Source organism: Narcine bancroftii, chromosome 1 (genome assembly GCF_036971445.1).
Source record: "Narcine bancroftii isolate sNarBan1 chromosome 1, sNarBan1.hap1, whole genome shotgun sequence".
Taxonomy (NCBI): domain Eukaryota; kingdom Metazoa; phylum Chordata; class Chondrichthyes; order Torpediniformes; family Narcinidae; genus Narcine; species Narcine bancroftii.
The window spans coordinates 256,015,668-256,032,103 of record NC_091469.1 but is presented as its reverse complement, the minus strand read 5'-3'; the positions used below and the strand labels follow the sequence as shown (position 1 = coordinate 256,032,103).

Sequence of the window (16,436 nt, the reverse complement as noted above, 5' to 3'; positions counted from 1 at the left end):
TCTCTGCCTCAGAGGGTGCTCAGTATTAGATTTATTCAAAAGCGAATATATTCAGGCACCCAGGGAGGAAATGAAATTTTGTAGACACGAGGCATAGGATCAGCTTTGGTTTTATTTAATAGCGGATCAGACTCAAGGAACTGTTTCTTATAAAGTGGCTTTCTCTGATGTGAAGCCCTAATCTAACCTGACTAAACGTAACATTATTTTCATGCTGCAATTCTTTTCAACTATTTTTATTTTATGGTGCTTGGTTCAAGCTGTCAAATAGGTCAATGTGCTCAAGCCGTTTATCACTACACAATACATAGACTTACAATGTCACTATTCATTTATATTTTTATAAAGCAAAGACAATCCTTTTGAAAGAATCATTGAAACGTTCTCTTTAGCCTGCTGAATCCATGTCGACCATCAATCACCCATTTACACCAATCACATTTTATTCTCCCTACATTTTCATCAACTCCTGATTCCACCTCTCCACTGGGGACAATTTTACAGCAACCTACCAATTCAAATCCTTGGGATGCAAGAGGAAACCCATGTAGTCACAGGGAGACGAGCATGCACCACATAAAAGGCACTGGAAGTCAGGATTTAACCTGGGTCACTGGAGCTGAGAGGCAATGGCTCAACCAATTTTACCACTGTGTCACCCTTATAATATTATGAGGGAGATTAACAGGGTGGATGCTAAGAAGATATTTCCTCTTGTGGTGTTATCTAAAACTTGGGAATCACCCATTTAAGATGAAAATGAAAAGCTATTTATTTTCTTACCTGGTTGTGAATCTTTGAAGAGAGATGGACTTTCTGTGTGGGTGTGTGTGTGTGTGGGTGTGTGGGTGTGTGTGTGTGTGTGTGTGTGTGTGTGTGTGTGTGTGTGTGTGTGTGTGTGTGTGTGTGTGTGTGTGTGTGTGTGTGTGTGTGTGTGGGGGGGGTCAATCAATGAACATATTCAAGATGAAATTCATCAGCTACTTGACCAATTGGGGAGCCAAGGAACACCTTGTGAAAGAGTGTATAGGTCAAAATTGGAAAGGTCATGATCTTAATTAAGTTACAGGTTTGAGAAGCCATTTCATTTGTTCCAACTCATGCTTCTTATGTTATGTTAGATTTATTTGAAAAATGTAAATGATTTATGGCCAAAAAAACCTCAAAAGGTATACATGTCTAGTTTAGTTGCAAATTTTTTTAAATGCTGTCCCCCACTGTTCAGCAAGTACACAGTTTTATGCCCTTAATTCCCAAAGGATTAGTCACTGAGTACATAAACAAATGGTTCTTTATCCACAAGTTTGTAGAGAAATCCCATTTCAGGAAGAGAACCCATTTCTCTTTCTCATGCATGCAGGTTAACAAGCAGCAATTACAGAGATCTTGAAGATTATGGGTACCTGCTCTTTTCAGATGGGAGATATTTTGAAGGGGGAAGGAGCATATTAAATTATTTTAAAAGTACTGTAAATAATAGATATATAATGGAAACTCCAATTAAATTTAATAAACCTATTTGATTGTGATGAAAATCAGATCTCTATCATGGTCCCAAATGTTCAACAGCCAAGATTCATGAGATTACTTCCTGAAGACAACCTACATTTATTTAAAAACACATTCATTTTTACAGTCACTTTTTATGACTCCGACTGTGACAAGAGTATATAGATATGCTTTTGGGAGATAAATTAGGAAAGGTTTGTTAGAAAAGGTCACATAGAAACACTTTAAAACAGATCTTATTTGAAATACTGGAGTTCTGCTAATGCTAGACAGATCAGCCTCACAGCCTTTGCAAGAGCTTTGGAGAGTGCCCAAGAGACTTCATTAATGGATTGTTGTTTACAAAAAGGCAACAGATGAAAGATTTTGTCCGAGCCGCAGATTGTCTGGAGCTGTTCTAAGAGGGTCATGTGGTTTGGCAAGCAGAGAGAGTCAAACAGGCTTTTTCTCTCTGAGGGAGAGAGAGAGAGAGAGAGAGACAGACTGAGATCAGTTCAACAGTGTTACAGCAAGCAAAATCAGCTGGGTTTATGGGTCCTTTGGGCTCGTAAAATTTGATGGGGGCTTGACCTTTCGGATTGAAAATTTGAGTTTTTGTGATTTATTAGTTAATTGGGTTTTTTTCAAGCTAATTTAAAGCTTGTGTGTGGAAACAACAGCAGCAATGGATGTTGATACATTTTTGGCACAACCATCATCTCCAGAGCTTCAGGGCAAGAGAAAAGAGGAACTGATGGTTATTTCTAAGGCACTAAAGATGACTTAAGTCAAGCATTAGATGAGGAAAATACAAATACAGAGGATTATAGTGAAATAGATAGGTGAGGGAAAATTTGTTGAGAATGACAAAGAAAATTTTCCAGAGGATTTATCTGTTGAATTGCAATTGGAGTTGGAGAAACTGAGGGTGGAAGAGGAAAGAGAAAAACAGAGGATGTTGGAGGCTGAGAAACAGAGACAATAGGAGGCAGACCAAACTGAAAAGCAGAGGATATATGAGGCTGAGGAAGCTGAAAAATGGAGGGAGGTTAAAGAAAGACAAAGAAAATATGACTTGGAAAGATTGAAAGGGACAGGCAGTTTCAATTAGAGAAGATAAAAATTGAAATGGAAGGAAGTAAGAGAATTGAGGCTGTAACTCTTGGGAACAAGTTTTTGGCTAGTAGAGAAGTAAATCTAGTTCCTCCTTTTGATGAGGTAAATATAGATACATATTTTCATCTTTTTGAAAAGGTTGCTAAGAGCTCAAGATGGCCAAAAGAAAAATAGCCTCTTATGCTCCAAAATATATTGAAAAGAAAAGCACAAATTGACTACAGAGCAAGTGGCAAATTGTGATACTGTTAAACAAACAGTATTGAAAGCTTATGAATTGGTTCCAGAAGGATATAGACAAAAACATAGGAGTTTGGTGAAAACGTGGAATCAAATTTATATGGATTTTGCTCTGAGAAAATCTATACTTTGGCATAGATTCCTCAAAAGGAATAAATAATGATTTTGACAGATTGAGAAAATTAATATTAATTGAGGAAATTAAAAGGTGTGTTCCAAATGAGATTAAATTATACCTGGACAAGAGAGACGTGGGGACGTGGCAGCAAACGGTGAGATTAGCAGACGAATTTGCCCTAATTCGCAAAAATACATTTCAGAAGAGTAATTATTTTCAGGGAGTTAGTGTGGAACAGATTATTAAGCCTATTCAGAAGATTCATGTGGAGTCTGAAGTTAGGTCTGGGGAGACTGTTAAGAGAAAATATGGTAAGGTAAGTTGGGAAAGGACAGAACTTCTGGATTGCCCAGTGCTACTGAAATAGTTTTGAAAGAGCAGGTTAATTGTGGGAGGAAGGAATTCTCTTTGTCAAGGAAAGAGTTAATTCAGCAACAGAAAACAGATACAGATCTTAGTGATTTAAGGGATAAATCAGTAAGTGAACACGAGATTGAGAACAAGAAATGGCTGGTGGATATTACTTTAAGGATGAATTGTTGTTGAGAAAATGGAGAGCTCTTGATATTCCTGCTAATGAAGAGTGGGGGGTGATTCATCAGGGGATTGTTCCTAGAAATTACCAGAATGAAATTTTAAATCTAGCCCACAGCACACCTTTGGGTGGTCATCTTGGGGTGAAAAAAAACACGAATAAGATTTTGAGACAATTTTTCTGGCCTGGTTTGAGGAAGGATGTTGTAAATTGGTGCCGGACATGTCATTTTGGCAAGATGTGGGGAAACATAACCAGGGGCCTCACCTCCATTAAAACCTATTCTTGTTGTTGGGGAACTTTTCACGAGGGTTATTGTGGATTGTGTAGGTCTCCTGCCTAAAACTAAGTCTGCGAATCAGTACTTATTAACAATTATGTGTACAGTGTCGAGATTTCCAGAGGCTATACCATTAAGAAATATTAAAGTGAAAATGATGGTGAAGGCTCTGGAAAGATTTTTCACAGTTTTTGTATTACCTAAAGAGATCATTTATTGTTATTTGCATCAAGGGAAGCTGTGCAGGATTCATTAGGTTTCAGGCCTTTTGAAACCGTGCTTGGACATCAGGTTAGAGGACCTTTACTGTTGATAAAAGAACAGTGCGTTAATGAGGATGTGCAGTTGGACTTGTTGGATTATGTTTCTAAATTTAAAGATAGGTTTTAAAAAAAATGTGGATTTGGCTCAAGAGAATTTAGAAATGGCTCAGGGTAAAATGAAGCGTTTATTTGACAGGAAAGCTCAGGTGAAAATTTTAAGACAGGAAGTAAAGTTTTAATTTTGTTTCCAACACATGACAATCCTTTGAGAGCTAAATTTTCTGGACCATATGTAGATAAATCAAAACTGAAAGATGTTATCTATGTTCTTAATACTCCAGATTGAAGGAATAAAACTCAGTTTTGTCACCAAAATATATTGAGACCTTATTATGAGGATAAGGGTAGTGGAGAACGATCTGTATCAGAAGTGTTAGTTGTTGACAGGGTTGAGGAAGTTATGGATCATAAGATTATGGAAACAGAATCTTATGAGGGTAACCTTAAAGAAACCATGGTTCCTGTGTGCCTGTCTAACTCAGCAATTTTGGAAAATTTTGATGAAAAATTAGGCCATCTTACAACACAAGAACAGATATAGTTGAAAAAATTAATTTTGAAATATACAAATGTATTTCCTGATGTGCCAAAAAGGACATCAGTGATTTATCATGATATGGAGGTGGGAGAAGCAAGTCCCATAAAACACCCATATAGAATAAAAATTCAGAAGAGTAAAATCAGGAGGTGGAATATATGTTGAGAAATGATATTATTAGACCTTTGAACTCAGATTGGAATTCTCCTTGTATTCTGGTATCAAAACCAGATGGAACTGTTAGGTTCTGTACAGATTACAGGAAGGTTAATTCAGTAACTAAAAAAGATGCTTATCTTATTCTGAGAATAGATGTCTGTATTGATAAAATTGGCAAAGTAAAATTTCTTACTAAGTTGGATTTGTTGAAGGTTTACTGGTCGGGTCAGATACAGCAATGAGCTCTCTGAACCCTTCTCCATTAACAAAGGCGAGAAGCAAGGCTGCGTTCTCGCACCAATCCTCTTTTCAATCTTCTTCAGCATGATGCTGAACCAAGCCATGAAAGACCTCAACAATGAAGACGCTGTTTACATCCGGTACCGCACGGATGGCAGTCTCTTCAATCTGAGGCGCCTGCAAGCTCACACCAAGACACAAGAGCAACTTGTCCGTGAACTACTCTTTGCAGACGATGCCGCTTTAGTTGCCCATTCAGAGCCAGCTCTTCAGCGCTTGACGTCCTGTTTTGCGGAAACTGCCAAAATGTTTGGCCTGGAAGTCAGCCTGAAGAAAACTGAGGTCCTCCATCAGCCAGCTCCCCACCATGACTACCATCCCCCCCACATCTCCATCGGGCACACAAAACTCAAAACGGTCAACCAGTTTACCTACCTCGGCTGCACCATTTCATCTGATGCAAGGATCGACAAAGAGATAGACAACAGACTCGCCAAGGCAAATAGCGTCTTTAGAAGACTACACAAAAGAGTCTGGAAAAACAACCACCTGAAGAAACACACAAAGATCAGCGTATACAGAGCCGTTGTCATACCCTCACTCCTGTTCAGCTCCGAATCATGGGTCCTTTACCGGCAAGATGGCGTAGGGAACAGACGTGCCTTCCAGACCTCTCCTGACTCTGATTTATTGTTTTGTCTTTAAGTGCCTGTTAAAGTTCTTTTAAAAGTTCATAAATAATAAGAGGTGTTGGATTAGTGCCTAATGGTTTATATGCAAAAAAAAGGTAAAAGAAAACATCAACAGACTGTTAAAAAACTACATTTTCCAAAATTGTCTGAGCCTACTTGTTTACAAGAAGCCAGGACTCAGCGTAGAATCGATCCAGAGGAAGACATACAGAGTTCGGCATTGAAGCTCCGTTTTAAGCCGGTGAGGCTCTCTGAAGGTCGCACTCAACAGCTTTCAGAACAAAGGGCTGGACGGGTGATTTTGACAGATTGAATCAGCTGGGGTGCCACCAGCTGGAGAGTTAAAGAGCTGTCATTCGACTGCTACAGTGGTGGCACTGCAAAATGCATCTTCAATTACAACGGTTTTTCCAGACATCGATTCAGTGAAGATGATTAAAGAGATTTGGCTTCAAGATAACCCTGATCTTCAGTCTCCTGGCATTGCTGGGGGGACTTTGATAGGGATTTTTATACGAAGTCAAACTGCTAGAAAAGATACTAAATTAAGGGGACAGAAGATCCCGTGGTCTCTAAGGAACAGCAAGACCCCATTATGCCTGAATCTACTTCTGTTGAAATGTCTGTTAAGGATCTTGAAGATAAGATATATTCTGTATCGAGTCACTTAGCTAATTTTGTGAACCTGTTTATTTCCAAGATTAATGCGATGGCGGAAGTCATTAATGGAGCTTTTAAGCTTGAAACCATTGAAAGATTTGAAATGTGTGATCAAGGTTTAGTCGATGCACAGGATCAACTGCAAGATGAAAATAGAATAATTGAAACATTGCAGATCCAAAATAAAAATTTAGCAAAAAAGGTTGATTATTTGGAGAATCAATCTAGACGGAACAACGTGAAAATTGTTGGTTTGCCAGAAGGCATAGAAGGACCAGATCCAAGAAAAATTTTTACTGAATGGATTCCACGAGTGTTAGGACAGGATAAATTCCCTGAAGGTTTAATACTGGAACGTGCTTATAGAGTTTTAAGAAGAAAATCTTTTTCAGGACAGAATCCAAGATCTGTTTTGATCAGTTGTTTAAACTATTGTGACAAAGAGACAATTTTACGTACGGCTATTAGAAATGCCCAGCAAAATAGATCTCCTTTGATGGTTCAGAATAATCCTGTTTTCTTCTATCAAGATTTGAGTCAAGAAATTATGTTTCAACGACGCGAATTTAATTCTGTGAAAGAACGGTTGTGGAAAAAAAGACATAAGACAACATTCAGGAATTCTGCAGTACTGAAGATTTTTTAGGATGGAAATTAGCCAAAGTTCTTTGACAATCCTAAAGAGGTTATGGACTTTGCTCAGTCTCTACCAATCATGCAGTTTCAGGAACGATGTAGTCCTTCAAGGTCTCCAAAGAGAGTAGAGATGTAAGGTGGGATCCAGTTTTTTAAAAGAAATGAAAGCAATGGTGACCGAAGTGGTATCGTTGATTTAAAAAAATAAATCTTTTATCTTTTTTTTTTGAGAAGAGTTTAAATAGTTTAAATAATGATGATAGTTTAATGAAATGGGAGTTGGGAGAGGGAACTGGGTGGGCACTAGTTTCCAGAAGTCATCAGCTACCTGTGAGTTATCTCACACCCAATATTTTGGGGGAGTTACCGCTTTGGGCAGTTTAAACAGGAGGAGGTAGTTGTGACCTCCGACCTGTTTTTTTTTCTTTTTAATTTTTGGGTTAAGAAGTGAAGGTTTTTTTTATTATTTTTTTTTTAATAATTTTTTTTTAACTCTTTGTTTTCTGATTGTAATTGAGAGGGAATTAGGAGGGATTTTTTCTCTCCTTTTTTTCTCTTTTTTGGGTTTTTTTTTTCTCTTTTTTCTTTCTTTTTTAAGAGGATGATGTCACAGAAGATAATAAGTCAAAAATTGAGGATATTGAATTAGATGAAGAGGAAGATGAGGGGAAAAGTGATAAGAAGAAAAAGAAGAAAATTAAGTACAAATATATTGAGGGAGAAGAGTTTAATAAAATTAAGTTAATTTCGATATTATAAATGAAGAATATGGAGAATTTTATAAGAGTTTGAACTTTTTTCTTTTTTTTATATAAGGGGAGGGGAAGGAAATAAAAAGTTTATCTGATTGTTTTTCTAAGGGATGTTTTTGTTCTCTCGATGAATTATAAAGGAAACTTGGTATTAATGGAAATTCTGTATTTATGTATTATTAATTATGATTTTTTGTGTAACAGATATGTGGTTGATATATGATTTTAATATTTGAACTTAGTTTTAAAGTGGATTTCATTTGTTAAATACATGTATTTTGTTTGATTTAAATATATGTTTAAGGGTATTATTTTAGTATTGATATTTTTTTTGTTGTTAGTAATTTTTTTTGTTGTTAAGTTTTATCCTTTTTTTGTAAGTGGGGTTTATTCTATTTTATTTACAACATTGTTAATTAATTCTTCACTCTTTATTTTGGGGGGAAGGGTTGGACTAATTTTAAATTAGATGATTAATGTTGTGTTATAATTATTGGGGGGGTTAATTTGTGTAGTTTAATTATGTAGTATTCTAATTTTTATTATCTTATTTTTTATTATTTCTTTAAATGTAATTTTTATTTTATTCATGTCATAAAATTTTAAATAAAGTTTAAAAAAAAAGTCAACCAGTTTACCTATCTCGGCTGCACCATTTCATCGGATGCAAGGATCGACAACGAGATAGACAACAGACTCACCAAGGCAAATAGCGCCTTTGGAAGACTACACAAGAGTCTGGAAAAACAACCAACTGAAAAACCTCACAAAGATTAGCGTATACAGAGCCGCTGTCATACCCACACTCCTGCTCGGCTCCGAATCATGGGTCCTCTACCGGCATCACCTACGGCTCTTAGAAAGCTTCCGCCAGCGTTGTCTCCGCTCCATCTTCAACATTCATTGGAGCGACTTCATCTCTAACATCGAAGTACTCGAGATGGCAGAGGCCGACAGCATCGAATCCACGCTGCTGAAGATCCAACTGTGCTGGGTGGGCCACGTGTCCAGAATGGAGGACCATCGCCTTCCCAAGATCGTGCTATATGGCAAGCTCTCCACTGGCCACCGAGACAGAGGTGCAACAAAGAAGAGGTACAAGGACTGCCTAAAGAAAGCTCTTGGTGCCTGCCACATTGACCACCGCCAGTGGGCTGATATCGCCTCAAACCGTGCATCTTGGCGCCTCACAGTTCGGCGGGCAGCAACTTCCTTTGAAGAAGACCACAGAGCCCACCTCACTGACAAAAGACAAAGGAGGAAAAACCCAACACCCAACCCCAACCAACCAATTTTCCCCTGCAACCGTGTCTGCCTGTCCCACATCGGACTTGTCAGCCACAAACGAGCCTGCAGCTGACGTGGACATTTACCCCTCCATAAATATTCGTCCGCGAAGCCAAGCCAAAGAAAGACTGGTATGTGTCTTTAACTGGGAGAGTACTCATTTGGTTTATATGAGTATAATGTGTTACTTTTTGGCATGAAAAATGCCCCTGCAACATTCCAAAGGATGATTAATTCGTTAGTCCAAGGGTTAACACATACAGATGCTTATATTGATGACTTGGTCACAAAAAGTGACACAAGGGAAAAAACATCTAAGGGAATTGGATAAATTGTTTGCAAGATTATCCAAAGCAAACTTGACTGTTAGTTTAGCAAAAAGTCAATTTGTAAATGCCACTATAACATACTTAGGTCATGTAGTTGGCCATGGCAAAGTTGCACCTATTCAAGCTAAGGTGAATGCAATTTCTGAGTTTCCCATTTCCAATGGCAAGAAAGCACAGTGAGAAGATTTTTAAGAATGGCAGGATATTATAGGAAATTTTGCTGAGGTTGCTCTTCCTTTAACCAATATTTTGAAGGGGAGAAATTTGTGTGGACTAAAGTTTGTCAGACAGCATTAGAAATTTTAAAGGAGATGCCATGTCATTGCCCTGTGTTAAAATCTCCTGATTTTAACAAACCATTTTCTTTAGCAGTGGATGCCAGTGAGGGAGCATCAGGTGAAATTCTATTAGAAAAACATAATGAAATTGACCATCCAGTTGCCTACTTTTCAAAAAAATTTTGATGTTCATCAAAGGAACTATTCCACTATTGAGAAAAAACTGTTGTCTATAATATTTACTCTGCAGAATTTTGATGTACATCTTGGTACCTCTCATGAACCAATTGTGATATTTACTGACCACAATCCTCTGGTGTTATTGAATAACATCAAGAATAAAAACAGAAGATTGTTAAACTGGAGTTTAATATTTCAAGAATATAATCTGCAAATTAATTCTATCCGAGGTAGAAATAATGTGATAGCAGATTGTCAAGATGTTAAAATTGATCGTGTACAGAAAAATATACTCTCAACATTGGGTTACTTTATTATAACATGTTATATATTGTGTATTATTATCTCTTTAGTGATTTTAAAGACAGTTTAGTTATAACAGAATTTTAACTCAAGATTTAAAATTTCTTTAAACAGGGAAAGTGTGACAGAGTATATTGATATATTTTTGGGAGATAAATGGAAAGGTTTATTAGAGCAAGTCACATACAAACACTTTAAAACAGATTTTATTTAAAATACTGGAGCTCTGCTAATGCTAGACAGTCTGGTGCCGAGAGACTTTGCAAAAACTTTGGAGAGTGCTCAAAGACTTCACTAATGGATTGTTGTTTACAAAAAGGCAACAGATGAAAAATTTTCTCCGAGCCACAGATTGTCTGGAGCTGTTCTAAGAGGGTCATGTGGTTTGGCAAGCAGAGAGAGTCAAACAGGGTTTTTCTCTCACAGAAGGAGAGAGAAAGCGAGGGGGGGGGGAGAGAGAGAGAGAGAGAGAGAGAGAGAGAGAGAGAGAGAGAAAGAGAGAGAGAGAGAGAGACCAGCAACAACTTATGGGTCCTCTAGGCTCGTAACATAACAAACATCCCTTAGGACATAATGCAGAAAGAATCCTTCCAAACAAGTTTTTAAAAATTGCAAACCATCTATTGAATTTCCAAGGACTTAAACTTTGAACATTTTTGTTGTAAAGTTAGAGTCCACACACTTATCCATTAGAGTCCACACACTTATCCATTGATCTATCACACTAAAAATCAACACAACTCCATTACTCTGGGCAAAGTGCAGTTCGGAGCATAAATCTTCCCTGATGTCCACACACAGCATTCCTCTAGTATTAAGATGATCTGAACCAAAGATCTATTGAATTTATTTATATAATATTCAAAACATTCTAAATATGTGTACACCAGACAACATCTATCAGTCTGCCCATGCTTCAGCAAATCAAAAAAAAATTAATACCTTGTTGTCCAGATTTGTTTTACTGAGTTTCAGCTGTTGAGGACTGGTCACCTTGGGACCAGAGGTGGCTATGACAATGCCCGTTAACTGTGCAGTTGGTAGCGTCTTGGTGACGGCACCTGCTTGTCCATTCATAATTCTGGTCTGATGTATGGAATTTGCAGCTGATGGCTGAGCAGTTGGTGTGAATTTTGTCAGCATTACAGGTCGCTGGATAAGTTGTGATGTAGTAAACACAGGTGCAGGTGCAATTGGAATGCTATTTGGCATCACTGGCTTTGGACGAACCTGAGGAATCATCAATATATTTTAAATTATTTTAAATGTAAAAATTACATTTATAGGCCCAACCAACCCACTATTCAATTACACTCATATGACCAATTAATCTATTAGGCCATAAGTCTTTGTAAACTGGGAAGAAACTGGAGTACCTGGAGGAAACCCAGGAAATCATGGGAGAATGTACAAAATCTTAACATATTGCAGTATTAACAGGCTCCTAATGCAAAGGTTTTTTTTTGGAGCAAAACCTAATAAATCAATTACCTGCCTACAAAGTTAGATATTCTCCCATGCCTTGTTAAATGGCAACTCTTCAAGAATGATACAATTCAGAGCCTCAGCAGGCTATTCAAACCTTAGCTGTAGTAAGTAGTACATTATTTTCAAGATGCATTTCCTGGTCATCTCTTACAATCACAATTTTTACACCTTTCAAGGGACTATGACCACAGTAAATGGGAGACAATTTTTCCACCTTTTTGTTTGCTGACAAATTGGAGTGAATTGTAGCACTTTTACGTAATCACAGATAAATTCTGCTTGCTGAATTTGACTGCAGTTTGAATCAAAAGGATTTCAGTTTACAAAGCTCAGATTGGCCAAATGCAAAGGCATTTACTAACTGACCTTGTGAATCTAAATAGTTTTGCCTCAAAGAATTGCTGAAGTGTTCTGTTAAATTGATATTCAACTGGAAAATAAAAGCAGCACTAATCTGGGACTCCAAAGTATTGTAGAAAAATACTTTTTGTGTCTGAAATTTCCTATTAACTGTACACCAATCAAGTTTTAATAAATATGGTATTTATTATTTTTCTATTGTCTTCACATCCCTCTCGCGATGTGGCTAACATGCAAATTATGACTTCACACATACCAGAAGCTTCATGCATAGGTGCCTTAAGAGACACTGTATTCAAGATATTTGACCATCGCTCTTGAGTGCAACCATATCTTTGTCAGACATTCATATCATATGTATCATGCCATCAGGATCCAGTGAATTAGAATCAGGAATGAAAACACAATTGACTTCCCCTCTTTTTTCCTTTTATAAAACTATACGTCTTAAATACCAACTGTATTTTAAATCCTTAATAAATAGTTGATGGAATTAAAATGGCATATAGCATATGGGATAAAAATGGTATTGAATAAAACTTGCATGCAGTCTGTAGAAGGACTAAAATGGCTTCTTTCAGTATTTAATAGTTCTCAAAATAGTAGTTTCTTCAGTTATTCCTTTGCAATCTTTTCAGTTTTATATACTTGAGGATTGTCCAATACAAGAAGTTGGATTTGTGCTGACAATCACATCTAATTTTTATTCCACATTTCAAATTCTTTCAAGATGATTCATTACCTGAAATAAAGCTTTGACGAAAATAACACATCAGAGAACAGAGGCACGAAGCAGTATTATGTCTATGAAAGTTTGTGTCAGACCATTTTGCACTCGTGTCTAGATTACAATACAATGCTTAACATTTGTATTCACCTGTGGTAGGAGGGTTGGACGTTGTGTCAGCCTGGGTGGAGGAATGAACTGAGGGACCTTGATTGGTGGAGAATTTGTAGCCTGCACCTGCTGGTTTGGACAAAATTATTTCTTATTAAATTTGCATAAAATGCTTTCAGTAACAATTAAACACTGAATTAATTTTCAATGGCTATGCTTAATGCCTGTAACTTAGATTTGAGAAAATTAATATTATTTTCACTATTCTAATAGAAAGTTGGGAAACTTTACAATAAAAATGAGCTTCTAGAGAGATTAATGGCCAGCAAACTCCAACACAGGAATGAAGGCAGTTTCACACTTCAATAAATATAATCTAATCCTCAATTGGAGTCAAATCCTCTAATTAGATGCTGAAACTTAAAATTGAACTGGCATTTCAAAACAGGATTACCACTACAGTCAGACATGTTATTTTAACGAGATCTGAAATGAAGGAACCATCTGGCCTCTCAGATGTTTGTATAATACCATGGGATCTTTCAAAAAGTAACAACAGACTTTTTTCCTCTCTCCTGATCAACACTTATCCCTCAGCTTACACACTAACATTAGTAAATTACATGGGCATTATTGTTTGCAGAGAAGAAATTGGCTGCTGCATTTCATGCACAATAAACAAATATATTTTTGTCTTCACTACATTAATGGTTTAGTTATGAATTAAAGAATTTGCATTTACATAGCACCTCTGACAATCATGCACCTTAACAATGCTTTTGAACCATAAAGCAATATCAAGACACCAACTGGAATACTATGTTTTTTTTGCTGTAAAGCAGCCATTCTTAATCTTTTTATGGCCATTTCCCCCCCCCCCCCCCCCCGGAATTTGGACACTGCTCAAAGTTTATGGCCCTCCTTCCCTGTGAAGCAGTCAAGTTTTAATTTCTTCCCTACCTTTCTTCTACCCTCTATATAAAAAAACAAAGTAATATTTATGTTACATGAGGTGAAAAGAAAACAATGCTTTTTCTTAAATGTGTTTTGTCCCTTAGGGGAACCTTGGGGCCCCCGTTAAGAATGGGTGCTCTAAACACAAATACAGGGGCAAGGTTCAGTGAAGGTACAGAAGTGATTTAGTACATTTGATGCATGATGAAGGTTATCCTACTTGCAACTGAAAAGCCAAAAATAAATTTAATAGTTATGTATAATATCACAAAGAATTTGTTGCAGTTAATAAAATTTTCAGTCAAACACTGGATGCTACACATTTAAGATGGTTGACAAGAGTTAAAGGTGATGAGGAGAGCATTAGAACATTTATTTCTGATGAGGCAGTTGAAACAGAAGAGACAATCAAAAGTAAATTAGATAATTGAAGAAAACAGTTTGGGATTTGGGAAGAGCAGTAAAGTGGAACTAACTGGATGGGCCTTAAAAACAGCCATGCTGACTTGATGGGTCAAATTACCTACTCTGTGGTTTCTTAGGCTATAATATTGTAATAGTAAAATAAAGCGTCAATGTTCACCAAATGTTGAAATTATTATCACAAGGAAACTGATTTACAGCAACAGTTGAAATTCATTTTTGTCTTTTTAATATTTTCCCTCAGGAGTGAGTTTCTGATAGCCCTGATAGACTCATTTGATTTATTTGAACATCAAGACACCTCATTAAAATGTCTACATTTTTGTGTTCCTCAAGGTTCAACTTCAAAGTGAAATATTTTGTTTGACTCAAAATTTAGTGAAGGGAAAAACATTTACTCTGAGAATTCAGGCTTGGCCCGCAAAATTCATATCTGATGAATATTAAAAAAACTATTATTTTTATACATCATTATAAATGACCATGGAGGCAGAACTAAATATTTCAAATCAAAGCAAACAGCAAAAAGGTATCAAAGATTTTTTAAAAAGTGCTTGTAGCAATACAGCAATACTTAAAGCCGAAAACAAGTTGCAGTAGAAATCAGACAGATCCGTAGTAAGAATTAAATAAATAAGATCTACTCTAAAGTGCAATTAAAGGCTTTAGGAATTCAACAAAGCCTAAAAGATACTAATATCCCAATGCTCATTATGTATGTATACAATATTCATATAATTTCAGTTAAAACCATAATTCATTCTTTAAATATCTTTCTCTCATGTGGCAGATATCCCATTGCCTTAATTGATTTTTCACCCTGTTCTCTCAATGCAAAACACAGAACTTCAGTATTGGCTGTTGGTGATTAGTGAGTTTCTGTGTTGTAATGCATTAAGAATATGGATCAGAGGAAATAGATTAACATCTTTTTGTTTTTTTAAAATATTGGTTCAGATATTCAAATTCTGCTCGATATGACTAATATTTATAAGTTGAAATATTTACTATTCATTTGTTCTTCCCCAAAAGCAAAGGTTGAGACACACAAAGGGATAGAAGATAAATTGTTCAGCCACTTTTGGAGTACTAATTTTTTTCTCTATTATACCTGTACTTGAAAACACCTCCAACAGATTGATGTAAGAGATGTCAGATCACTGCCAGTTAAAACTAAGCACTGATTTAGAATGTCTTAGCAGTCACAATTCAGAGATTCGCAGAACAAAATCACTGATCAGGCAATAAGGATGAAGGACAATGAGAATGTAAACTGGGAAGGCTGAATTATCACCATTATTGGGATATGGAGTGAAGAGTAAAGATTTGGAATGGGTTTGAGATGGAACGATAGATCAATATTATCCATCTGACCCATACCATTGCCATTCAGTCCAAAATGCAGGGAAGACACGATTGTTGATAGATGGCCCCTCATTTTAATGAATAGATGAACGAACTCACCATACAATAAAAGATTTCTGGGATACAAACTGCAACAAAGACCTTTTTTAAGAAAAAAGAAAGTGCTCCCAAGTTTTTCTTACCAACTGTACAGTTGATTTTGGCATTATTCGCACAGCATCGGCCCCCAGAGTTGTCAGTTTGTTGGTAATCTGTAGGTTGATGGGTGCGTTTTGAGAGTCTGCATTAACCACTGATTTCTGAGGGTTGCTTAGAGCTGTTACCATGGCAATGGTGGGTCTTGGTGAAACGACCGAGGCAGGCATATTGTGTGTTGTTTTCAGTAGAGTAAATGGAATTTGCTTTGTGGTAACAACGGAAGCTTCACTTATTGTCTTCTGGGAATTATAAAAAAAAAGTATACAGAAGGTGAATAATGAAACAAATAACAGATAAGGATGCAAATATTTGCCCAAAAATATTCACAACTTGCAGTTCCTAAACATTATTTCTAATTTGAAAAAAAACACAAAGAATATGCAGTGTAAAAATAATGTGACAATACCACAAAAAGGAGGTCAAAGAGTAGAGGAAGCATTGAAGACTTCACTATGGATTTGCTTCAATATCTATTATCAAGTTAGATTCAATATCCCCAAAAAGCCACTTTAATGGAAGTGATCAGGAAGTCTGATAGCATCTGTGGGTAGAAAACTGACAGCATCTGTGGGTAGTTACAATTCAGATTAATGCAACTACAAGTAAAATCATCAACCTGAAACTTTCTATTTTTAAAAAAAAAGTTGCTTTGTGAA

The 16,436-nt window shown here is 36.6% G+C and overlaps 1 protein-coding gene across 11 annotated transcripts in view; it reads right to left on the bottom strand.

Annotated features, from left to right (window-relative positions):
• The window catches only part of LOC138741621 (PHD finger protein 21A-like), a 357,755-nt gene that overhangs the window by 73,986 nt on the left and 267,333 nt on the right, over positions 1-16,436 (bottom strand). For 10 of the 11 annotated variants that reach the window (XM_069895984.1, XM_069895999.1, XM_069895986.1 and 7 more), the window contains 3 exons: positions 15,765-16,019; positions 12,880-12,969; positions 11,097-11,384 (listed from right to left, as the gene is read on the bottom strand). In XM_069895984.1, coding sequence (XP_069752085.1) covers positions 11,097-11,384; positions 12,880-12,969; positions 15,765-16,019 — 633 coding nt within the window. The remainder of the gene's footprint in view (positions 1-11,096; positions 11,385-12,879; positions 12,970-15,764; positions 16,020-16,436) is intronic. The other variant, XM_069896006.1, reaches the window with a different exon arrangement.